The sequence below is a fragment of the Drosophila pseudoobscura genome, chromosome X, assembly GCF_009870125.1.
Source record: "Drosophila pseudoobscura strain MV-25-SWS-2005 chromosome X, UCI_Dpse_MV25, whole genome shotgun sequence".
NCBI lineage: Eukaryota > Metazoa > Arthropoda > Insecta > Diptera > Drosophilidae > Drosophila > Drosophila pseudoobscura.
The window spans coordinates 36,916,078-36,941,885 of record NC_046683.1 but is presented as its reverse complement, the minus strand read 5'-3'; the positions used below and the strand labels follow the sequence as shown (position 1 = coordinate 36,941,885).

General features: G+C 38.2%; 1 protein-coding gene and 1 long non-coding RNA gene across 8 annotated transcripts in view; one reads left to right on the top strand and one right to left on the bottom strand.

Moving 5' to 3' along the window:
- The window catches only part of nAChRalpha7 (nicotinic Acetylcholine Receptor alpha7), a 208,126-nt gene extending 183,033 nt beyond the window's left edge, over positions 1–25,093 (top strand). For 5 of the 6 annotated variants that reach the window (XM_033385453.1, XM_033385454.1, XM_033385452.1 and 2 more), the window contains 3 exons: positions 9,959–10,121; positions 21,263–21,406; positions 21,459–25,093. In XM_033385453.1, the coding sequence (XP_033241344.1) occupies positions 9,959–10,121; positions 21,263–21,406; positions 21,459–21,467 (316 nt within the window). In that variant the 3' untranslated portion in view covers positions 21,468–25,093. Of the gene's footprint in view, positions 1–9,958; positions 10,122–21,262; positions 21,407–21,458 lie in introns of those variants that run through there. The other variant, XR_004470758.1, reaches the window with a different exon arrangement.
- Positions 8,506–9,961, bottom strand: LOC117185182 (uncharacterized). Of its 2 annotated transcripts, none has more exons than XR_004470763.1 (3): positions 9,532–9,961; positions 9,235–9,387; positions 8,506–9,151 (listed from the first exon to the last, which is right to left on the bottom strand). It is a non-coding gene; the product is annotated as an uncharacterized lncRNA (long non-coding RNA). The 2 variants fall into 2 exon arrangements; XR_004470764.1 differs by having other exon boundaries at positions 9,542–9,961.
- Positions 25,094–25,808: the final 715 nt, after the last annotated feature.

The window sequence follows — 25,808 nt, the reverse complement described above, 5'->3', positions numbered from 1 at the left end:
GTCAGGGCTGTGTGGGACATTGTGATGGGCGTTGGCGTCTGCACCGATGAGGAGTTGGAGATTTTTGGAGCCGGCTTCTGTCACCAGACTCCTAAGTTCTTCCGGCGGGGCGGGCCTGTCGTGTGCCATGTAGCAGGAAGCTGCCATTAGGCGCTTTTCCTCGCTCTCCAGCATCACCACCGTCAGGTCATCCGTGCTGTAATGAGACATAAGATGAGCATGGATTCCCTTCCGTACGAGTACGGCGGTTCTGTTCCTGCTTACCGATGTTGAGTAGAGAAGGCTGTAATTTGAGGACTTTAGTCCGGCCACAGAGTTGCCTGACGCAATCCACGGCTCCTGGACTAAAGCTATGTCGGCGGGCCCTTGCTCCAGGAGGGTGTGCGCATCTTTATCCTCGGGGTGGCGCTTTTTCAGCCGTACGTATACGCTACCTACGCCCCACGCCATCTTCCCGAACTTGGGATACAGGATGTCCTCCGCCACCTTGCTGATCTGGAGGATCACGTGCTGGCCCCCCTCGTTGGGTAGTGGGCTAGCGGCATGCAGAACCTTCCAATCAGCCGTTGGCACGTCCGGATTTTGCCTCTGCAGCAGCTTCAGTGCTCGCTCCCCCTGGACAGCAATGGGGAAGAGCACCTTCGCCTTTGGTATGGACGGGATCAGCTCCCTGTCTACTACCTCCAGCTTGGCCCCCTCCCACAGAGCTTCCAGTAGGGGCACCTTCTGCACCAGCCACTGCCACGTTGGGTCGTCGTTGCATTTGAGGATTTTGACCCCGTTCAGCCATCCCGCCCTATCGAACGTGGGCATGGGAGCGCTAGGGTCCTGGAACTAACTCTGAAATCATTAATTTTATTAGACTTAAGTCCATTGATATTTCCCACTCATCGTCTGAATTAATTGATTTGTTTAAATATTTGGATTCTATGTCAATTATCTCTCCATAAAAACTTAGATTAGTAATATGGAAGAGTTCAGCGTATCGTCTGTCGTCTTTGAGCAATAGATAGTCACTGTTCGTATAGTCAATTACTTCCGAAGTCGTCAATAAAAAAAAAGTCAGTATAAGTATATTCGCATACATTTTCTAGAAAAAGGAAAAATGTTCTTAATATTTAATGTTATCTTTATGTATTATTCTGATTTTCCGTAACTACCTGTTTTTTGTATCCAGATTGAAGTTTATTTCTTTCTCCGAATTTCTTTTCATATATTACTACTCCTATTCTATAGTCTTTTCCTCTCTTATCTTTGTTATGTACCTCAAGCATTTTAATCTGAGCTTCCTTAAGTAATATTGGATTATCCTTACACTCTATTTTTTTATACAATATGTCATATGGCATTTGATTGGTCGTTAAATATAAAGTCAGATTATATTTCTGTGCCGCCCTTATTATTATTTCTGAGTAATCTGTTAAATTTAGTTCATCCTCGATGCACCGCGCTATTTCTGTTAGTATGGAATGTACCCTTTCTTCCTGTCCATTTAAGATGCTGTGTCTGGGATCGGCATAATAAATAGTTAAGCTACTCATTTGTATGAATGATCTAAATTATGCTGAAGTAAAACTTGGTTCGGTTCGGAAAATGATGCAAAATTTCCTTTGTGTTATTCTCAATGTTTAATTTACTTTTGATATTCTTGAACACCAAGTATTTGGAATAAGAATCTATACAAGCTATGAATGTTAGGTTCCGGGCATAGTATAGGTCTAAATATAATTGATCTCCTTGGAAAGGGAGCTTCCCAATTGGAATATTTGTAGGATGTCTGTGATATTTGTTTTTGTTACAGATCTCACAATTTTTGATATACTCTTTCAGTTTTTTGTATAGGTTTGGCTAATAATACAACTTAGATATTTGTTTGTAATATTCGTCTAATCCTCTATGGGCTCTGCAATGTGTTTCTTTTATAATTATAACTTTATCTTCTGAATTTACTACATCTTGGAGGAACTTTCTCGTGAAGAGAAATTTATTTATGAAGTTTTCCTTATTAGCTTATTTTGGATAAGGTATAAATCTTCCAAAGTGCAGTGTATTCCTGTGGTTAAGTTAGGTTGAATAAATTCTTTCAAAATGATTAGTTGACAATTGTCAACCATATCAAATTCAATAATATGTCGGGTATTTTCATAAACTCTTACTAACTCATGAACTGTGAATCTCCCTTGCGCTAATAGTAGCTGCTGTTTAAATTGGTTTAGAGGCTTGCTAGTCTCTTGAATGACGTTTTCAAAACTACTCTCTGCTGAATGCTGAGTATTTATGTCTGATTCTGATTCTGTCTGGTCGACATCGCTATCTGTCATATGATTTATTTTAATCCGAGATAAAGCGTCCGCTACTACGTTAGTTGAGCCTGGCTTATAAATGATTTTTGGTGTGAAACTTTCTATGAAGTAATACCAACGTTTCATTTCAACATTTGGATTTTTTTGCGACATTGCAAAGGACAAAGGTTGGTGATCTGTATGTATTTCAATTCCGCTCACTCCGTATAAATAATTTCGCAAATTTTTTAATGCCCATACAATAGCTAATAATTCCTTTTTATTAGTAGCATATAATTGCTCGGTTTTACTTAAAGTTTTAGAAATAAACGTTATGGGATTCCCATCTTGTGACAAAACTGCACCTATTGCTATATCCGATGCATCTGTGGTTAATGCGAATTTCTTATTGTAATCTGGTTGTACTAATTCAATATGTGCTATTAAACTGTCCTTTAAATTATTAAATGCTCCAATTGCTGGTTCATCCAGCTGTATTAATGTTTTTTTGGATGCCCTTCGTGAAACTTTCCCATTTACTCCACTCAGATATTTTGTTAATGGCTTGGCAATTGTGGCATAATTTCGGACAAATTTTCTGTAATACCCTGTTAGTCCTAAGAAGCTCTCTGATATTTTTAGGAATTGGATAGTTTTGTATTGTGGAGATTTTGTATGGATCTGTTTTAATGATATTATGGGAAACAAGGTATCCCAGAAATTTGGTTTCCAATTGAAAGAATTTAGACTTCTCTAGGGAAATTTTCATTTTAGCGTTTTGCAAAATCTGTATTATATGAATAAGATTCTTATAATGTTGTTCTATAGTTTTTGAAAATATTATATCGTCCATATAGACGTGACAAGTTTTCCCAATTGCCCTTTGGAAAATTCTGGGAGCGTTCGTCAATCCTCCTCATTTACTCCCTTCTTTGGTACTACTATTACCGGTGAATTATATGGGCTTTTACTAGGCCTGATTATACCTTCATCTAACATTTTACTTATTTCGTTATAAACGAAATCTTTAACCGAATAAACGTATGGATACTGTTTGCCATATACCTGTCTATCATGTTCAGTGTTAATCTCTCCTTTTATATCCGTTCTGATCGGTAACTGTAAATCTATTTTGGCATGGTCATCTTCGATGATAGATACCATTTTCTCTCTGAGGTATTCTAAATTGTCTTCTTTGTATGTTATTGTGCTATACAATTTCTTTTTATACCGGATACTCCAAATGAGTATTGGGGTATATTAGATTTGTGGTAAAAGTGGATGTGTGTAACGTTCAGAAGGAATCGTTTCCGACCCCATAAAGTATATATATTCTTGATCAGCATCAATAGCCGAGTCGATTGAGCCATGTCTGTCTGTCCGTCCGTCCGTCCGTCCGTCTGTCCGTCCGTCCGTCTGTCCGTCTGTCCGTCCCCTTTAGCGCCTAATGCTCAAAGACTATAAGAGCTAGAGCAACGATGTATTGGATCCAAACTTCTGTGATATGTCACTGCTACAAAAATATTTCAAAACTTTGCCCCGCCCACTTCCGCCCCCACAAAGGACGAAAATCTGTGGCATCAACAATTTTGACGATACGAAAAAACTAAAAACGCAAAATCGTAGAAGATGCCTATATCTTCTAGAGTGCAAAATCTGAACCAGATCGTATAATTATTACAGCCAGAATCACGAAAACAATTTCACTCTTTCTCGCTCTGTCTTACTCTAACACACAGGTTTCATGGTCGGTTTTGCCAATTGCAAAATATGAGTTCAAGGATCTCAGAACCCATAAGAGCTAGAGCAACCAAATTTGGTATCCACACTCCTGTGATATCAGACCTTGACCGTTTCGTGTCAAAATTTCGCCACACCCCCTTCCGCCCCCGCAAAGGACGAAAATCTGAGGCAACCACAAATCTCATAGACTATTAAGGCTAGAGTAACCAAATTTGGTACACACACTCCTTTAAGATGTCACTATAAAACGTATATCTCAGAATTTCGCCCCACCCCCATCCGCCCCCACAAAGGACGAAAATCTGTTGCATCCACAATATTGCAGATTTGAGAAAACTAAAAACGCAGAATCATAGAGAAAGACTATATCTATTAGATTGCTGAATCTGGATCAGATCAGACCATTTTTTTAGCCAAAAGGAACAAATCAATTTGCAGTGGCTACGCAGCGCCCGACGTCACGCTCAGACTGATTTTCTGTCTCTCTCGCACGCACTCTTTGTCGTGTCGTTAAATATTAGCGGCGTCTGCCGGAGGAGAGCCATACTGACTTAGTATCGGGTATAACCGTAGAGTTGCGGTGTCCGCAGCAACTCACAACGTTCCCCCCCGTTTTTGTCCTGGATTTGCGTTAGATTGATTGTTCGGTACTACGTTTGCTCTAAATTGCTGAGTTTGGTTATAATTGTTATTATTTCTCTGATAATAACCATTATTATTTTTCCGATAAAATCTATTATTATTATTATTATTACCCCTGTATTGATTGCTGTTTTGTCAGTTCTGGATTTTTATTGATTCGTCTACATCCATTGGTTCTGAAACCTGATTTTGTTGTCTTTTACCTAAGAAATAGGGTTGTCCCCTTGACATTTTATTCCCTTGGAAATCGTTTTTTTGGTCGAATGGTGAACTATTTGTCCTTGGTTGCTATTGGTAAAATCTTAAAGTATTATTACTGAATAATAAGCCACTGTATTGGTATTGGTACTGAATTGGTAGGCAAATTGGGCCCGTCTATTATTCGCTTGCAATTCTTGCACCTTTGCCAAAGCATTTGGTAAATCTGGGGGATTTAATGAGAACAAAATTTCCGAAATGTTTCCGTTTAGGCCTGTGATAAAAATGCGTAAGGCATTCTGTCTAATTTTGTTATTAGATTCTTTGGTAACTTCACTGTCCTTTCCATGAGTCATTATGGTCTTATTTATTGAAAAAGTCATCTTTTTGTTATCCTCATTGTAGACATCTACTATTGAAAGGTTCCCTTGTCGGAGAACGCTTAACTCCTATTCTATTATATATATTGATCTCTTGTCACTGTAAACCAAGTCACTGTAAACAAAGTCACTGTAAACTGTCCCGCGGTTGGTCAAGGCGTCACGTGCTGGTCCTGTTATTTTGTTTCTTAAAATTTTCAAGGCAATATAATATTGCTTACTTCCTCTCTTATATAGCTTCAGTGCAGTTTCTACAGCTTCCTTCCATCCTACGTATTGGTTTAATCCACCATTCCAAAATGGCTAAGGATTCTATTACTTTTAAAGTGTTGTTATCTCTAATTGTCTCATCTATTTTTTCTGATCAGATGTTAATTCCAATTGTTTTCTCAAGCTTGTTATTTGTTCTTTTACTTGTGAGATTTGAATTGCTATCAGATCGGTCCTTGTCTCTGAATTAATCATTCTTAATCTTTTAAATTCCAAAGTTAGTTGATCCACTGTTTTATTTTGATATATTCTGCTTTTACATTTTCTTAGTACTGCTAGAATAACTATTTCAACTTATCATTTACTTTTATTTTTTATACCCGATACTCAAAATGAGTATTAGGGTATATTAGATTTGTGGTGAAAATGGATGTGTGTAACGTCCAGAAGGAATCGTTTCCGTCCCCATAAAGTATATATTCTTGATCAGCATCAATAGCCGAGTCGATTGAGCCCTGTCCGTCCGTCCGTCTGTCCGTCCCCTTCAGCGCCTAGTGCTCAAAGACTATAAGAGCTAGAGCAACGATGTTTTGGATCCAGACTTCTGTGATATGTCACTGCTACAAGAATATTTCAAAACTTTGCCCCGCCCACTTCCGCCCCCCCAAAGGGCGAAAATCTGTGGCATCCACAAATTCAAAGATACGAGAAAACTCAAAACGCAGAAGCGTAGAAGATGACTATATCTTCTAGAGTGTCAAATCTGAGATCGTATAAATATTATAGCCAGAATCAAGAAAACAATTTCATTCTTTCTCGCTCTATCTCTCTCTAACACACAGGTTTCATGGTCGGTTTTGCCAATTGCAAAATATGAGTTCAAGGATCTCAAAACCTATAAGAGCCAGAGCAACCATATTGGTATCCACACTCCTGTGATATCGGACCTTGACCAGTTTGTGTCAAAATTTCGCAACACCCCGTTCTGCTCCCGCAAAGAACGAAAATCTGTTACATCCACAATATTGCACATTCGAGAAAACTAAAAACACAAAATCATAGATAACCACCATATCCATCAGATTGCTGAATCTGGATCAGATCAGATCATTTTTATAGCCAAAAGGAACAAATCAATTTGCTGTGACTACGTAGCGCCCGACGTCACGTTCAGACTGATTTTCTGTCTCTCTCGCACGCACTCTTTGTCGTGTCTTTTAATATTAGCGGCGTCTGCCGGAGAAGAGCCATACTGACTTAGTATCGGGTATAACTGTAGAGTTGCGGTGTCCGCAGCAACTCACAACGTTCCCCCTCGTTTAAACTTTTTTTTTTTAAATAATAGGTCTCACTAACTCTCCGAAAGGGGGTTTCCTTCTTGATTTGGCTGACAAAATTTCGAACGGGTCTTCCTTGGTAAGATTCTCTGTTGTTTAATCGTCTTTCTTGGGTTCTTCCTTCTTTGATTTTGCTGGTAGTTTTTATTTCCTTGTGCTTTCTTTTTAAGTTTGTTTAAAGATATTCTTTTTTATATTTGTTAAGTGTCTTGATTAGTTTTTTTGTTAAGTGTCTTGCATTTTTTTTATTTTTCCCGCACCCTAAGCTCCGGGTTTTTTGCTTTTCTTATTATCTCACTTTTTCTTGTCTCATATCTCACAGTCACTCCGCGTTTTTTATTGAAGGATTTATACCATCCTTCGGGTTTCGGCACGACGCAAGACTTTTATTATTCGGAGGTTTTTATACAACGTAGCCCCACGTTGGGCGCCAATTAAATAACTGCGGTAGCGCATTGAGTTTTTAAAATGTTTTTATTTAACTTCTAATTTACAGAGATAGATTTAAGTTGAGGGTCACAAAGGATTCCGGACAAAGGGTTTGCGCGATCTTAGTATTTAGTTCGACTTTTCGGTGTCGCTTCTGGATCAAGACTGACTTGAACTTTTTGATCTTTGCATCGTCGATCCCTTTCGGGAATAGTTTTTCTATAAACATCTCAATTGATTTCGCCATCACGAGTATTGGATTTCGTCATCCAAAGAGAGAACTGCAAAATGCCCAAAGTGAAGGATCTGCAGAAAGCCGGGTGTGAGATTGTTTATCAGAAACCGGGTGTGGGCAAAGATGGTTTTTCCATTTAGGCGAGTGTCAAACATTGGGTTTGTGCCGGGAGCCCAAAATTGAGATTGTATATCTTAAAAATCAATTAGGCGGAAGCCAAAGATTGAGATTGTGGTGGGAGCCAAAGATTGAGATTGTTTATACTATCTTGAACAAAAAACCAATTAGGCAGAGGCCCAAAATTGAAATTTTTTCGTCTTTGATTGTTTACAACTCGTATAAGAGCTCAATAGAATTGGGTACGTTAACTTGCACACTTTAAAAATACCTGTTATAACATGTTTTAGTATTCGATTTTTCTATACTTGACCTTTTTCTGACGTATGCATATATCATAGTCATATATGGGAATGAATTGGGGTTAGACTATGAAACCATTTCCATTACGCACATATGTATATATATAGAATTTAACGAGCGGAAACTTTGTGAGTGGTGAAAAGGGCCGCTGCTCTACATATATCCGACACTCAGTCAGTATATATATGAGCTTATGATTTATGTAAATATTATATTTTTTACGTAATTGTACGTTAGCGCCGGAATCGGTCTCTCTTTCTCTCTCCCTCTGTCTTCTTGTATCACTGATCGCCAATGGGACGAATTGATTGGTTGGTTAATGCAGGGAGGGTAGATCTCTCGCCATTTTTATCGCACTTGTCATGGACAAAACAGAGAGAAGAATAGAAGAATCATGACCGCAAGTTATGTTCTAGTGATAATTATTGCACTTCGTTTATTCCCTATGACCTATTTGATTCGAATTTTATAATAATTTACATGTTTCCACTTATTTGATTTCGCTGCTTTTTGGTTTTTTATTCCGATACATGTCAGTCTCTCCGGCAAAGGAAAAGAATGAGAAGAAAAGAAAAAGGAAAATAAATAAAAAGGGGAACTCTAAATCTAATCTGCGAAACGAAACGGAATATTCTAAAGTAGTTAATTTATTATAAAAGAGGATTAATTTAGGTTTGCATCGAGTATTTACACAATAAATAATCATATTGGAGTTTTTGAAATTGAATTAAGTACCGGCGAATGTACGGGAAGCAAATATACGTTTTTTTTGTATGTTTTTTAAATTTATCAACTGACATTCTCTTATACGTAAATCACTTTATATTTCCTTAACAAACAACTAAGTTGATTTTTAAGAGAGTCTTTGAGAAAAAACTTTTATCCAGAGCCATCTTTCGTAAACGAGTAAATGGAAAAGGAAAACATGACTATAAAAATACCGAAAAAATAAATTTGGCTTATTTTTATAGGTTTTCAGATCACTTACATTTCCACTAAAAATACATATATCAAAATATAAAGTGGCTTTACATTACAATTAACGTAACCAGTAATGTAATCTAAAATTAAAATGCTAATGTTAAGTATTGCATTGAAGAAAATAACTTTCTACACAAATTATAAATTCTATGTGACATTTACGCTTGTAGCACTAGGATATACATAGCATGTAAAACGGTCACCGTGCGCATGAGTAGACTCAGAATTACATTTGTTATTAGAATTATAACCTGTCGCAGTCCCCAGGAATGCAAAAGGGAAGAGACTCTTGACCTATGTTATGAAGAAATATATGGTATAAGTGCACGAGTGAGTACTTTTGAACGTAACACGGATGGGCCGCCACGTTAACTTACACTAAAGACTATGCAATCTCGTAACAAGATGTTGCATGAGAAACCAAAATACTGGTCTATGGTGGTGTTTTAGTTACGCCCGCGCGCCTTGGGGTTATCTTTTTACATAGGCTGCTAGGCATCGTCTGTTCAGCTCGTCTGGGTTCCAGAATCCTGCAAAAAATTACAAAGCCGCAGAAACGATGTACTTTTCAGTCCGGTAAATTTCCAGCAGCACATAAAGTCTTTTCCAACGCATAAAGCCGAGACCCTCGCGAATGCGAGTGGTTCAAAACGGAATGTTCAATAATACAATACCAAATCGTACGTCTTGGGCAGGACGAGGCATATTTTCTCCGAGACGGCGACTGTGTATTTATTGTAGGATTCTTGGACGACTCAGCTGCCCAAAGACATTGAAGAAAATTGAAATGGAATTTATTCCTGATACAATACTTTGGTTTGATAGTTTTTGCTTGTACTAACTGACTACCTAGTATAAGTAATGCTGCGACTCACTACGTGTCGACTTGTTTTGATGTTTATTATATGATGCTATTCTAATATATGGCGGATACAAATATTTTATTTTACTACTGCATTAACTCGGATATGAGTTAAAGTGAAAATAATTACCACATATGTATACCGGGATAATTCAGTCTTTATGTTCAGGTAGAGGGTTTCTTAATTAAGAAGGATATTCATGGGTTTTTATGTATTTCTCCAACAACGTCTCCAACAGGCAAGGTGATGATAGCAGCGTTGGACCCGTGGGTTCAGTAGGACCTGTGGCCGCTGTTGCCGAGGCCCGTATACATGAAGCCATCTCCCATACCTGTCTTAGCTCATCGGCAGAATACGAGTTGGCGCTAATACTGAAGGAGCTACGCTGGATAACCGATCAGGTAAGAATGACTTTGACTACGAGTTACATTATATACGAGGGTACCACAGACCGAGCTTCCGCTGAATTCCAGCTAAGTTGGAATGGCAATCTGGGCAGCCCCGGTAGAGATTAGAGTAAAAATAGATTGGACTCACAAGGACTGTTCAAAGAGCTCGCCTCTTAACTGATAGAGCAGCACTGCTTCTGTCGAAACGCATCTATTAGCTGATCCCTGAGGTAGCTGAGGACATGATTTCCTAAAACATATGAGACAAAATGTGGAGCGCGACGGTAAAATGTCATAAGTTTGCATTTGGAAAGGTTCAGAAAAATAAGTTAGTTGAACACCACAAAAGTAGTTCACTTAGATCCTGTTGAAGGCTTGTGTGCAAATACGAATCAGAGTAAGACAGACAGATTTTAACATCATCAGCATACAGTAGTGTAGTAGAGTATGTTATAGCTTGAGGAAGGTCATTCACAAATTAAACAAACAGAAGCGGACCCAGATGACTTCTCTGTGGCACTCCTGAAGTAACATTAACAGTATTTGACAACACATCAGAAAACAAAATAAAACGTTGAGTACGGGTAGAGTGATAGGATTCGAATTTAAAAGATTTTGTGGGAACCCAATAAAGAGAGCTTTTAAATTAGCAGAGCATGGTTCACAAAATCAAATGCCTTGCTAAAATCCGTAAGAACTACATCCGTCTGCAAACAAATTTGATAGCCGTGGTGGATTAAGTTAGAGAACTCAAAAAAGTTACTGGATGTTGATCGATGTCCGAAAAAACCGGACATATCAAGCTGCAGCAAAGATGTTGGAGTTGCCGGGACCAGGAACTCAAGCAGCTTTGGGATGGCGGAAAGCTTTGCGATACCACAATAGTTTTCAATGTTTGAGCTTGAACCAATATCAAGAAGCGACGTAGAATGATGTAGGTCTCATTTCAAATTACTGGGAGACAAGACTGGAGGTTGCAGAGACAGGCAAAGGGTTGGCAAACGGACTGGGCAAAGTGTTTTAAAATACAACTTGGAACATTATCTGGATCCGCAGAGAACAATATGTCCATAGATGACAAACCTTCCAGAACAACGCTTTCCTCGAAAATAGGTAGAACAAGGGGAAACGGTGTGAGTTGCTGCTGCGACCGCAACTCTACATTTATACTCGATACATAGTATGATTACATTGAGCGACAATGTCGTCGGGCGAACCAGATTCGGCAATCTGGTAGATATGGTTATTCTTTATGATTGTGCGACTTTAGTTTTCTCGTATCTTCAATATTGTGGATCCCATAGATTTTCGTTCTTTGTGGGGGCGAAAGGGGGTGGGGCGAAATTTTGAAATACACTTCTAACAGAGAGATCTAACAGGAATATGGATACAAAAATTGGTTGCTCGAGCTCTAAAAGTCTCTGCGATTTGTAGATGCCAAAGATTTGCAAAGCCGACCATGAAACCTGCGTGTTAATGAAAGAAGGACGAGATAGAATTAAACAGTTTTCTTGACTATGGCTATAATAATAATACGATCTGGTTTAGATTCTGCAGTCTAAGAGATATAGTTATTTTCTACGATTGTGGATGCCACAGATTTTCGATCTTTGTGGGGGTGGAAGTGGGCGGGGCGAAGTTTTGAAATATATTTGTAACAGTGACATATCACAGAAGTCCGGACATAAAATATCGTTGCTCTAGCTCTTATAGTCTTTGAGCAATAGGCACTGATATGGACGGACAGACAGACAAGGCTCAATGGACCCGGCTATTGATGCTGATTAAGAATATATATACTTTATGGGGTCGGAAACGATTCTGGATGTTACACACATCCATTTTCACCACAAATCTAATATACCCCTATGCTTATCTTGAGTATCGGGTACAACAATTTACATGGATGACATGATAATACCAAGCCAAGATAACGAGGAGGGACTTTAAAGATTAGGAAGGGTATTAGAGGTAGCTGCTGAATATGTTTTGCTCATCTATTGGGGAAAATTACAAATATTGCAGGGGAAAGTGTGCTACCTGTGTTACATTGTTCAGGATGGGACAATAACACCAGGGACTGAGAAGATTTAGTTTCCGGTGCTATTGACAACAAGGGCTGAAAAGATTCAGGCTGTGAAAGACTTTGTAACGATACAACAACAACTAAAACGATTTTTAGGATTGACTTCGCTTTTTTTTTTTTGTTTTATTAAAAAACGGATATCTAGTGGAATTTGTCAGATGTTCTGAGAAACGACTTAAAGTACCTGTTTAAGGAAAAGCAACGAGTAGCTTTCGAAAAGCTGAAGTTGGCATTGATTAGAAAGGTGGTATAAGTCTTGTTGCAAAAGGATCTTGTAGTCAGTATGGTTGACCCTCCTATATATTGATATGTGTCGGAAACAACACCACATGAATTAAAGTATGTGTTCGAGCGAAGTCCCTCCAACAGCTTTGCAATGGAATCCGTCTATAATTTTAGACCTTTCTCAATCCGCTCGATGTAGTTCCTTGCTCGATCGTTTTTATACCCGATACTCAAAATGAGTATTGTGGTATATTTGATTTGTGGTGAAAATGGATGTGTGTAACATCCAGAAGGAATCGTTTCCGACCCCATAAAGTATATATATTCTTAATCAGCATCAATAGCCGGGTCGATTGAGCCCTGTCTGTCTGTCCGTCCGTCCGTCTGTCCGTCCGTCCGTCTGTCCGTCCGTCCGTCTGTCCGTCCGTCCGTCTGTCCGTCCCTATTAGCGCCTAGTGCTCAAAGACTATTAAAGCTAGAGCAACGATGTTTTGGATCCAGACTTCTGTGATATGTCACTGGTACAAGAATATTTCAAAACTTCGCCCCGCCCGCTTCCGCCCCCACCAAGGACGAAAATCTGTGGCATCCACAATTTTAAAGATACGATAATTGGATCGTATCATTATTATAGCCAGCATCCGCTGCATAGCCACCAGGTTCATACTTTAATGGAGCTCTATGCTTATGTTTATTAAGATGTATCTTCTCATTTCTTATCTGCGACATCCGACAGAACTCTAACGAGGTGAAACAGGTCCCACGATCTGATATTATCCTAGTAGGGCGACTATAGAAATCAAAATATTTACTTAAGGCATCCTTCGCTTCCCGCGTGCTGGTACCATTAACCGGGAATAATTTGACAAACTTAGTGAATGCATCTATTACCCCAAGGAGGTTTTTTTCACGTAGATCTAATACTCGGCAACGGACCCAAATGACCAACATGTAGGGTATGAAAAAGAACACCCGCCTTTGGGATACTATGGAGCGTTCTATTATGGATTGTTTTAGGCATCGAGTGTAGTATACACGGTAGAAAGTTTCTGATAAACCTTACCACTTTACTTCACATTGATGGAAACCAGAAGGTCCTCAAAAGGTCGCTCACGCACTTCTCTACGGCCAAATGTCTTAGTTTTTCGGGTGACCGCCTTATCAAGTGCTCTTCCATACACATTGGAACATAGAAATATAGTTTGTTTTCACAACTCCTCTTGTAAACAATATCATCTACCATTTCAAAATATACTTCGATTCCATCGTCTAGCATTTTTTGACTTCTAACTACTTCCTTATCTCGCATCTGTTCTGTTTGCAATAACAAATCAACATCTTCTGGCGTTGCTCCTACTACCCCAACTATCAATGATTTTATTAATCTTTCCTCCTGAAACTCCAACTTGTCCCTCTCTTCTGTATTCTCAACACATTTGTTCTCTTTATCTGAATTTCAACTATTAATGTACTTTACTCCCCCCACCACATCGTTAACGCTTCCTCTATCTATCGATCCATCCTCTTCCCTATATTCACTGTTCTCTAGGTTATCTCTACAATTACTATCAAGGTTCTCTCTATCATCAGATTTCCCCCTATTTCCCAATCTACTTCCTACGTCACTTGATTCTCCACACTCAATCACAGTGTTCTCTACGGTAATACTATGCTCGCTACTGATATTTAATTCTCTACACTTAATCACAGGGTTCTCTACGGTACCTTTATGCTCACTACCACGATTGTCTCTACTAACGCTATTCCTTGTATATTGCTTTCCACTCTCATCTTTTTCCAAATTAGACTTTTCTAAAACGTATTTGACTCTATAACCATCCTCTAACATATTCGTCACTTGATCTTGTCTGTGCATGGACTAATCATAGTTCTCTAACTCTAGAGGCCACCGTGCTATCTTAGGACTAATTGACTTTCTGGTTAACGTCTGTACTAACGAATTACAATCCGTGATTATTTTGAAGGACCTATGCTCCAAATATGCTCTAAAACGTCTAAAACAATGCATAAATTACAGCCAAAAGTCTCTAGTTCGAAACTATGATAACGTGATTCTGTTTCTGTTGTTTTGCCGGAATAATAGGACACAGTGTGCATCTTCGCATGAACTTTCGTCTGTATGCAATTCCGATTCTCTATTTGGGCTAAAAATGGCTAATACCGGAGGATTTGCCAACGCATTCTTAAGAGTTTCAAAAGTCTTCACCTGTTCTTTATTCATGGGAAAAGGACCACCTTCTTTTAACAACTGCACCAAGGGTTTAGCTGTCGTCGCAAATGACAACATGAAACGTCGAAAATACGAAAAGAATCCCAAGCATGAGTGCAGTGCTTTTACATTTTGAGGGACTAGGTATTTTTTCAAGGCCTCAATATGGGAATCACTAGGAACTATTCCGTTTTGATTAACTTTATACCCCAGGAACTCGATGTTTCGATTGACCTACACTTTTTTAGATTTATCTCTAAATTTTGCTCGCTAAACGGAATACACAGTCTTTTTAATATATCCATGTGTTTATCAACTACTTAGTCGCTACTAATATACCATCCATGTACACTACAATGCTTTTGTTCCTAATAAAGTCTCTCAAAAGTTCCGAAATAAATCTCTGAAAAATAGCGGATCCATTTTATAGCCCAAAGGGCATTCTTAAGTACTCATACTATCACAAACGATGTATACAGAACGGATTTTTCTTCTACGCCTATTTGATGATACCCACTTTTCAAATCTATAATGGAAAAACTGCACTTGTTTTCTAAAAAATCAAGACATTGCTCAATAAAGGGCAATGTGAAATTATCTTTAACAATTTGTTTGTTCAGGCCGCGGTAATCGAAACACATTCGAAGTTCTCCTGATTTTTTTTTTACACGGACCAAGGCGGAAGCCTAAGGAGACTCACTATGACGGATTACTTTTTTTTAACAGATCATCTACTATTTCAGCTACTTTCTCTCTCTCATGGTAGGATAAACAACGCGGAGTACAATGCAATGGTGTTGTTTCTGTTACACGAATCTGCATCTGATATTTTGGTTGTGCTTTAAAGTCAAATTCTTTGTGTAAATAGTATGTCTTAATAGCTTCCCTACAATTTTCTGCAAGAGTGGGACCAAATTCGAAACCTACGTTAATATGTTCCTCTTCATCAATCTTTACCGACGCACAAAAGTTACAGAATTCGTCGCCTTGATTCATATTTTCGCTGGCCATTTTGACATTCCTTGAGTTTTCTTGTGTCTGATTTTTAAATGGATTAGAACGTTTGCTTAGCTCGCTTCTTTCTGTGTGTTGCTTCGCATTGATATTTTTCTTGTGAACTAATTTTACTTCAATAACTTTAATGGCATCGCGTCCCAACAATACCGTCAAAGGCAGCATGTTATCATCTACGATGTTTAATAAAATTATATATTTCTTTGTGCAAAATTCAACATGGCACTTTAATTTTCCCCATATGGGAATTGGTTGTCCTCCTAGTCCATAGTATTTTCTGACTTCATTATAGGCATCAACTATAGCCGAGTTCGGCATCAAAGACTTATGAATAAAACTTACAGGGATACCTGTGTTCTTTGTTCTTTGTTCACCAAACGGAAGTCATAAAGTGATTAACTGGACAGCCGCTAAATTGTCGTTGTTTTTCTCTCCCGGTCGCTCCTCATCTTGAACTGCCAAGTCAGTGGCGCCACATGGTCGATGTACGCCTTCGCCGATCCGCCTGGCAACCGCTTCGCCAATATCCAGCATTTGGACTCGGATACACCATGAAAATTCATAATGTCCTCAAAGTTACTTATCCAACTGGTTACAGCCTGGTCGTCATCTCCAGAAAATGCACGCATCAGCGCCTCAATATGTGTCAAGTCGATGCAATCTCTCGGCATTTCCAACTCTATAGCCTCTTTCTCCGTTTTCAATACGCTTAATTTGAGATCAGCGAAGCGCTTGCGAGAAACGTACAATTGTTCCAACTGCTGCAAACGGCGCGGTTCTTCTTCATATTTATCTGATCGCATGGTCAATTTCGAACAAGCATTGTCCTGTCGCAGGATGAATGCTTATCGAGCCTTCTGCACATTTTCATCATATTCTTCTGGCGCCGCCTCCGCTGCGTGTTGTGCACTACCGTTGTCTCTCTCTATCTCGCGCTCAACCAGGACTGCCTGCATAGTCTCGTCTGCGCTTGGCGCCGTATTTCCTTGCTCATGCGTGTCTTCCATGATTTTTTTCACTGCTGTACGTAATTGGTGTATTTATTTATTTATTTATTAAATTAACAAATTATCTGTTAATAATGGTACTTAGTTACTAAAGGCGGAAAAAGAGAAGTTAAAAGTTACATAGCTAAATTTAAGTGATTATAAATATTGCATGCAATTAGTTTAAGAGACAATTAAGGGGATAGGGTTTGACAGAGGGAGTTATAATTATGGCATAAAACCCTAAAAGGTTCATGATCAGCATAATTAGACCTACATATGGGTAAACGGATAGACCTAAAAGTACGGGTAGGTCTAGATGGAACGGCCAAGTCAATCTGACCCAAGAGAGTTTGGGAGTCAACAGTCCCGAGAAGGAGCTTGTGCACGAACATTACGCCATTGCATATTCTGCGATGGTGCAACGACACCAGGTCAATAAGATTTAGCCTAGACCGGTAGGGTGGCAAGATTCTACCCGAGTCCCAGTTAAAGTTCCGAAGGGCAAAAATTAAAAAATGCTTTTGCACGGATTCAATAACAACCTGCTGCTCTTTATACTGCGGGCTCCACACACAAGAACAATACTCCAATATAGGACGTACTAACGATATGTACTGTAAAACGAAAAATGTTCAATCCTTTTGTTGGATCGTTGGGGCTCAACCCTCCGATCTGTTTTATTGTGATTTATGTTCTGTGTTTTACAATTGTGGTTTTGGCTTTTGTAAGCCAAAAGCCGCGGAGCTGCGCTGCCAGTGACGCCGGCAGCGGAGCGGCAGAACTATGTGTTCTTATCTCTTATATGTTAATATGTATATGCTCAGCGCTGTTGGCAGCGAGAGCGCGAAAGAAGATATATGTGTGTATGCATGTATATTAGTGCCGTCAAGTCATGGGAACATGCTGACGCTGCACTTGGGTCGCTCGAGGCATTCTTGAGTGAATCGTAATACGATCACCCAGAATGTCTGGGACTTTATTGTTACGTAAACACTGAAACAAAGTGTTACAATGTGTATTCTTTAAGTACCGTCGGTACAGTGGGTATTCGAAATAATGAATACTTTACTTTACTTTAATATGAGCATACTACAGTACAGTTGTTTCGTAACGTACGGGTCGTCAAACTCCTTGGACCAACGCTTGATGAGCGCTAAAACACCCTTAGCTTTATTTACAGTTGGAGCTATATGGCTGTTAAAACACATCTTATGATCAAAAAGGACTCCGAGGTCATTTGAACTCGAAATTCGCTCAAGGACATGATTTCCTAGAACATATGAGACAAAATGTGGAGCACGACGGTAAAATGTCATAAGTTGTCATGTTGGCATCTTTATCAAAATATACGTTTTACCTACGCAATATGTCGCTAAGTTCACTTTTGGTTTTCGCTCTTATGTCTTCATATTTCATCGCAGAGTTTTTTGGGCAAACCAAAAAAATGTAAACTTTTAATAGCACGTTTTTATACCCGACACTCAAAATGAGTATTGGGGTATATTAGATTTGTGGTAAAAGTGGATGTGTACAACGTCCAGAATAAATCGTTTACGGCCCCATAAAGTATATATATTCTTGATCAGCATCAATAGCCGAGTCGATTGAGCCATGTCTATCTGTCTCTATCAGCGCCTAGTGTTCAAAGACTATAATAGCTAGAGCAACGACATTTTATATCCGGACTTCTGTGATATGTTACTGCTACAAGTATATTTCAAAACTTTGCCCCGCCCACTTCCGCCCCCACAAAGTGCGAAAATCAACAAATTCACAGATACGAGAAAACTAAAAACGCAGAATCGTAGAAGATGACTATATCTTCTAGAGTGTAAAATCTGAACCAGATTGTATAATTATTATACCCAGAATCAAGAAAACAATTTCACAATCACAACGCACAATCATAGAAAATTACCATATCTATCAGATTGCTGTATCTGGATCAGAACGGATCAGTTTTTTTACCCAAAAGGAACCAATCAATTTGCAGTGGCTACGCAGCGCCCGACGTCACGCTCAGACTAATTTTCTGTCTCTTGTCGAGGACAAATATCGATATATCGAGTACATTGGTGTTTCTTATAATACTATCGATGAGTAAATCTTAAACTAATATTCATATCTTACAAACTAATATTCAAATCTGACACATTCAAACTTTTAACATTTATAACTAATTTAATACATACTCTATTATATTAAGGGGCGTCAACAGTATGAATATTATGAGCTGAAAGTATGAGCGATCGATCATTAGGGCTCGCGCACACTGTAGCTGACATCGGAGCTGACAGCGGAGCTTATTTATAAATTTAAAAACAAACACACTGCAGACCGAACTGAGCTGAAAGCTGAAAAAACTTGCTGAAATCAGCTCCGCTTAGTTTGATCTATGAAGCATTTTTGTTTTTTTCAGCAGTTCATACATAAGTGAGTGAAAATGGGCTGCGAAACATTGTGAAGCGAAATTACGGTTAAGCCAGCGCTGGGGAATAAGCGGGATTATTACAAATATTTGAATAATAGTTTTATATCTATAAATTTTGGAAGGCGATAGATTGGGCAAAAAAGGTGTATTATTTAAACCATTAACCAATAAACCATTTTCATATGCCAATAATAAATATAATACACTATGTCCCCAAGTACAGTAAACGCTCGAAAGATATCACAATGTTTATTTTTATACAAAATAAATAATATTTTAAAAAGGTAATAATAATTCGTAAAATAAAAGTAATACGAATAAAAACTCAACGGAAATATGGTTTAAATGCACGTAATTTAAAAAAAAAAACGAAGAAAACTTCCGTCTGGCTACTGTACGTGCTGTGAAGTAATAATTCATTAACAATATAATAATAATAATTATAATGATATCTATTGATGCCACTTAAGGAGATAGACAAAGGGAGGCAGTGGCTTTCAGCTTTCAGCAATCAGATCAGCCGACAATGTACGCATCTGCAAGCTGATTCTGCCTGAGAAAAGCTCTCAGATCAGCTGAGCTTTCAGCTCTGATTTCAGCTCCGCTTTCAGCTATAGTGTGCGCGAGCCCTAAGGGCTTTTGTTAAGTGGAAATATTAGCTTTACTATCGTTACGGACTGTAATGCTTTTAAGATGACCATGAATACGAAAGAAGTTGCAGTCAGAATAGCACGTTGGTCATTATAATTGCCGGACTTCAACTGTGAGATATAACACCGTTCGGGGTTGAAAATGAAGCATGGGGATGCGTTAAGCCGAGTCTCATGTAGCTTTTTTCCAGATGCATTATCATTAACATAAGCTAGCGAAGTCGCAGGAAATATTAAGAGACTGCAAGACTGGTTATGAAGGTCGGTGTGAAGCGGAGTCCATGTCCCATAAGACTAAGAGAAAGACAGTATGAAATGTGACAGTTGCTAAGGGTGGAATGTGCTAGAAAAAAATTTACAGATGGGAAGAGAGAAAGAATGAGAGCGATTGAAGCTGCGGAGACCGATTCTGTTTCAATTCCTCGATATCGTATATGATAGCTTACTCGGTCGTCAGGCCGAGCGTCTATCCCAGCTGACCTATGGTTGCAGGAGCTTCTAGATTAACCTCAACCATTGCCGAGCTGCCTAGGACCTGCTGTCACCAACGGTTATAGAGCAGCAGATCGACATAGCGTTACTCAGCGCGCCATACACGGGGAAACATGAAGGGATCTGGCAGCAAAGCTCAGACGGCGAAGCGGTAATATGGAGCTGTGGCGCCCAACCAGGCCAACTCATGCATAAAGCATGGTCGGCGCCATGGCAATCACCATCCCGATCCACCTGCATGCCGCATCTGCATCTGCATGCAGAACACCATGGGTAAGGTAGGCTTTTATGCAATCGCCTATCGGCTTAAGTAGCAGAGCACCGCGGCCTCTACAACCTTCTTCGAAAGGGTTTCGGAAGCAGAGGAGCACTACGGGCGCTACCGAGATGTTGACTTAACTGGCCAGAGAAGCTATTGCGGAAACGCGATGGCCGAGCGCATCAACGACGTAGAGGAAAATTCAGCGCAGCAGTCGGAAATATAGTATCCTGGCTCGAAACGAACTGACTGTCCCTGGTGGAAAATAAGACGGAACTTGTGCTAATTAGTAGCAGGATTATCGGATCGATTAGGCATGCGTGCGATCGGCAGCATAACCATCGTGACCAAACTTGCCTTAAAATACCCAGAGGTAATGCTGGACCATAGGAAAACATTCAAGGCCCACCTCCAGCCACAGCAAACACAGGAGGACCACGACAGCGCACCAGAATGAAGTTCAGAAATCCGTCATATCCTGTATCATCATTTAGGACAGTTATTGAAGAATGCATTTAGCGAGAGTTGAGCTGAGAAATAAAAATGTTTTTGTCGACTTTAATAAGGACCCCAAGGGAAAGAGTTCGGGATGTATGTATGTATTATGTCCATCTAAACCTCAACAATGAAACAGTAAACAGGAAAACTTGCAATACCAGCTAACAGAGCGATAGAGAAATTCAATTTGTACTGATTGTCTAAGTCGTATATTAAATTCCTAACTCCTTTTTATTTGATATAACTTTCCATTTCCCAATGAATTTTTTCTTCCACTAGCTGAAAAAAGAGGACGAGACTGGCGACATAACACGAGACTGGAAATTCGCTGCTATGGTCGTTGATCGTTTGTGCCTTATTATTTTCACGCTGTTTACTATTATTGCAACCCTGGCAGTTTTATTCTCAGCACCACATTTCATCGTAAGTGTTAAAATCCCACCTTTTAAATACTCTGTAACGATCCTGATTGCAGTTTCCATAAAAACGGACGCTGGATGAGGAGGATGGGTGGAAGAAAATGCAGTTTGAAGCACAGCAGGACTGTCTACAGTGGCAAATTCGCGTGTTACGGACAAACATTCAAACAATTAATTTTGTAAGATGTGCGAGAAAAATCAAAAACATAGATACATATTTGTGCATTAACCTACGGGAACGAGGTGTAAAAGCGAAAAACATTCAATCCGACATTCTTTCGGCATCCAATTAGTTAATCCTTTGGTCTTCCTGTTTACAATTTCGACAGATGTATCGGCAGCTCTTAATGTGAAAACAGAAAAATTACATATACAAGCATATTTTCATGCATATATGTATGTGTATGCAGATGTACATTTTTTGTATGGATAGTAAAGTCGAGATGAACTAATAATACTTACATATTTGCATCCATGTGCATAAAAGTATGCATGTGTGCAGCACAATATATACATACACACTTACACTGCCGATCAATAGAATAAACTCAATGCATTTTCTATAGGAAATGTAATTAAAAAAATCAAGATACCAATGAATTTAAAAAGAGTATTTATTTTCTTATATTCAAGATTCCTTTACTTAATTAAAATATTAAAAATTGGTTTTTTTCAAAATCCTAATATTAAATTGTATGTTTATGATATTTAAAGTCAGTTTAATAACACAGCCCCACAAAAAAAAAGTGTCGTGCGAGGCAGACCAGAGTATCATATCCCTATGTATTTGGGGGCCACACGAATCCAAGGTCAGACTTAGACTTTTTTTCTAACCTCAAAAAACCAATATGGTCGAAACATGGTGGAAACTCATTTGAAAAATTCATCGGATTTGCTTGAAACTCATAACTCGGGAGCCTTTGAGGTCCCTGATCCTGGATTTCTTAAGAAATAAGACACAACAGACTTCTAACCCATCTGCCTGGTTGTAAGGTTGCTGTCTCGATATGCCTATATTATAGCTTTTTCTTTCGCTGTAAGAGCTTTGCCACCACCTTTTCTTATTTAAAATAATTAAAAAGTGCACGTGGTAATTGAATGCAAATTTTACCGTGTGTACTGATTGTTGGACAGAATTTCGCTGCCGTTGCAAGGGAAGTTCAAGGGAAGCAACCATTCATATGTAAGGTTTATTTGTGACTAATAAATGCTCTGCTCGCAGGCAGATAGAGACCGAACGAAAGGGAGAACAAAAAGGGAGATAAGAGAACGTCGCTTCGTTACGTCTCCCACTCTTACATACGTCTACATACTCATATGTCTGTCAATACATGCATGCATTGCTAGAGATGGTCATTCTTCAACACTGATCGCCTAAAAAGCTAATTAATTGAAGCATAATGGAAAGAAATCATAGCTGTACAATTTCTAGAGCTAACTCTTATTACCCTATTTTGTGAACTTTACTGCTGTAACAAACACAACAAAAATTTCGTCGTAAGATTAATTCAAAGTATAAACCCAAAAATGCATTGAGTCTATTCTTTTGATCGGCAGTGTATGCACATTTGTAAATACCCGTATGTTGATTTCTGTTAACGATAACTTGTTTCTTCCTCTCAGTTTCGAAATTGAATATATAAAAGTTCATTTTTGATATTTGTGTATTTTTTCATGCTTATGGCCATATGAGTATTTCTTTGAATTTTTATAAATAAAATAGTGTATACAAATATGTTGCTGTGATAGAAAAATGTATTAAAAAACGTTAACCAGTCACAATAAATTCAAAGTGAACAAAAAAAAAGAAGATGATGGTGCTGGTGAAACTTTCATACTTCCATCGATGAGTAATGTAAAAATAATTAGAAATTAAAAATATACTGTCAAAGCCATATGCAAAAATGCAATGAAAAGATAAATCAAAACTGCGAGGGAAATAGCTCGATTATCAAAATATATGACAAACTAAACAAAATATGCGTACAAGCATTCATTCATATTCTCGTACGGAAACACTTATAAAGACGTGTATACATACATATGAATTTAACTTTCTGGTACGGGTATTTACTTATGTATGCTTGTAAATATTTATTTTTTTTTCAATCTGGCCATATGTATTATTCGACTATTCGAATACGATTAGTGGGAACATCAATCGTTGCTATTCCCATACAAAATTCCTACAACAATATGTGCTTACATACGAGTATGTATGTACATAGGCTCTCGTATATTGTACGCACTGCTGGCATTTCAAAAAGGAAAATATATTGAGGCAATTCTTATACTGGATACAAAAAACGGATGATAAATAACAACCTGAAGGTTGAGAGGTTTTTAAGCATATGTAAAAGGGATAGAATAACTGAGAAAGAAACAAAACTAAAAATATGTAAAAACAATGTTCATGTGCAAGAAAAGCATAAAGAAGAAAGTGTTGAAAACAAAGTATAAAGTTAACTATTTTTAAATTTAAAAAAAGCAATGGCAACAAAAAGCGTGGTATAGAGAGTAAAGTTTACTTAAACCAAAACCCAAGCATAAACCAAATTATACAAGTGTACATACATATGTAAGAACATATGTGTTAGTCAATCACGTATATAGAGAAAATGATAGTAAAGTATACATACAAACATACTCGAAATATATAAAAACGAATTAAAGATGTTTATATAACACTCTTAAACACATACATTCAAACACACATATATTACCAGTTAGTCAAAACCCTTTTTAAAACAAAACAAAAAGAAAAATAACTTAAAAACAGCAAAGAGTTAACAAAAATTCGTGCGTAGCGTAAAACTAAAGAAACTAAAAATCCGCGAATTTTATTTAATGAAAAAAAAAACAGGTAACACTAGATGGAATATTTTTTCCAAGCGTCTGCGACTTCAACATTAACAGCCAAAAAATTGCCTTTGCATATAAAATACGAGTAATTATGCCAGTATTGCTTTCCCTTACGCGGCGTTGTAAGATCACATTCATCTTATGATGATATCGATAGCAACACCGCGATCTATTCAACCGATCAAAATATTGCGCTATAAACGGGTTACCATTAATTGTGTCACATTGACATGTTTCTTTTTACCAATATAAAACATTAGCGTGTAGCAGAAAAGGCATTTTCATATGCAACAGGTGGGCGGCGAGAAGCGTACGTATATTTACAATTCATATGTGTATGTGTACATATGTATGTATATATTTACAAGCTATTAGTGTTTGTAGGTACTACTTGCATTCTAAGCATGCATATACACGTATACATACATACATACATATATACATATTTGTATGTACGACAATAAACGCGAAGGCATAGTCGTGAAAACTACATACATACATATATAAAAAAAATCAAACCCATGAACTAAATCAAGGCATATTGTATGTACTTAGAGCTTTTGTATATTCATATAATCTATAATCTATTGAATAGTTGCAAAATAAATTCGAAAGTGTGCTCCAAGAAAGCACCCACGCACTGGTACATCCATAGACCCTCGCGACTACATACTCGTACAGAACTGGCTATTCAGGAAAGACGCAACTTTCAAGCAAAAGTCTTCCTTAATTATAAAAAAAAGACTTAGATACCAGAGCATAAATATAATTCGGTAAAAAAAAACTAACAACTACTAATTAGCATGATTAAATAAACGATTAAAACACATTGAAATCCAATTCCTGTAATTTTAAGTGCTTGTAGGCCAAATGGGAGAGACGTTGCCGTTGGCGTTACCTTTACGTGATGTTAGCGTCGTCTAGCGGTTACTCATAAAGCTTCGCTAAAAAAACGTTTCGCCGAAAGTTCTATTGACATCCAATGCTTTCACATCCCGACAAAAGCGTACCGCTTTCTTAGAGACTCGGATACACTGTAGAAATTACTTTTGAGTTTAAAAATATCATTCTTGAACATCCGCGAATAAAGGAAGAGTACAAAATAATGCTGTTCACATATGTATGTATGAATATTTTATAATTTTTATAAATATATATTAAAGAGCCGGACGCTTAGACGCTTTGACGCTACCAAATAATTTAAAATCTAGTTTTGAAAAGTAGGGGAAGTGTGCCGGCTGTGGTCACCGTTTTATTTTTTCCTCATATCTTTTGACCAAGTGCATATTACTGTCAGTGAAGGAACGAAATTGATTCCTTCAAATAAAAGGGAAATTATCATAAAAAAAAACACCAAACAAAAAAATTATGATGAACTTATTTTCAGAGCCTTCACTGGACTCCTGCTCCTTGGTGCGTTTACCCGATGGTTTCTTTGGTGCGCTTAAATAGGTTCCTTGTTTTCGGTAGTGTTGCCTTCCGTCCACGCTTTTTCTGGGATGTAACCGCTTGCAGAGGAACAATTTCTTCTAAAAGTGATAGGA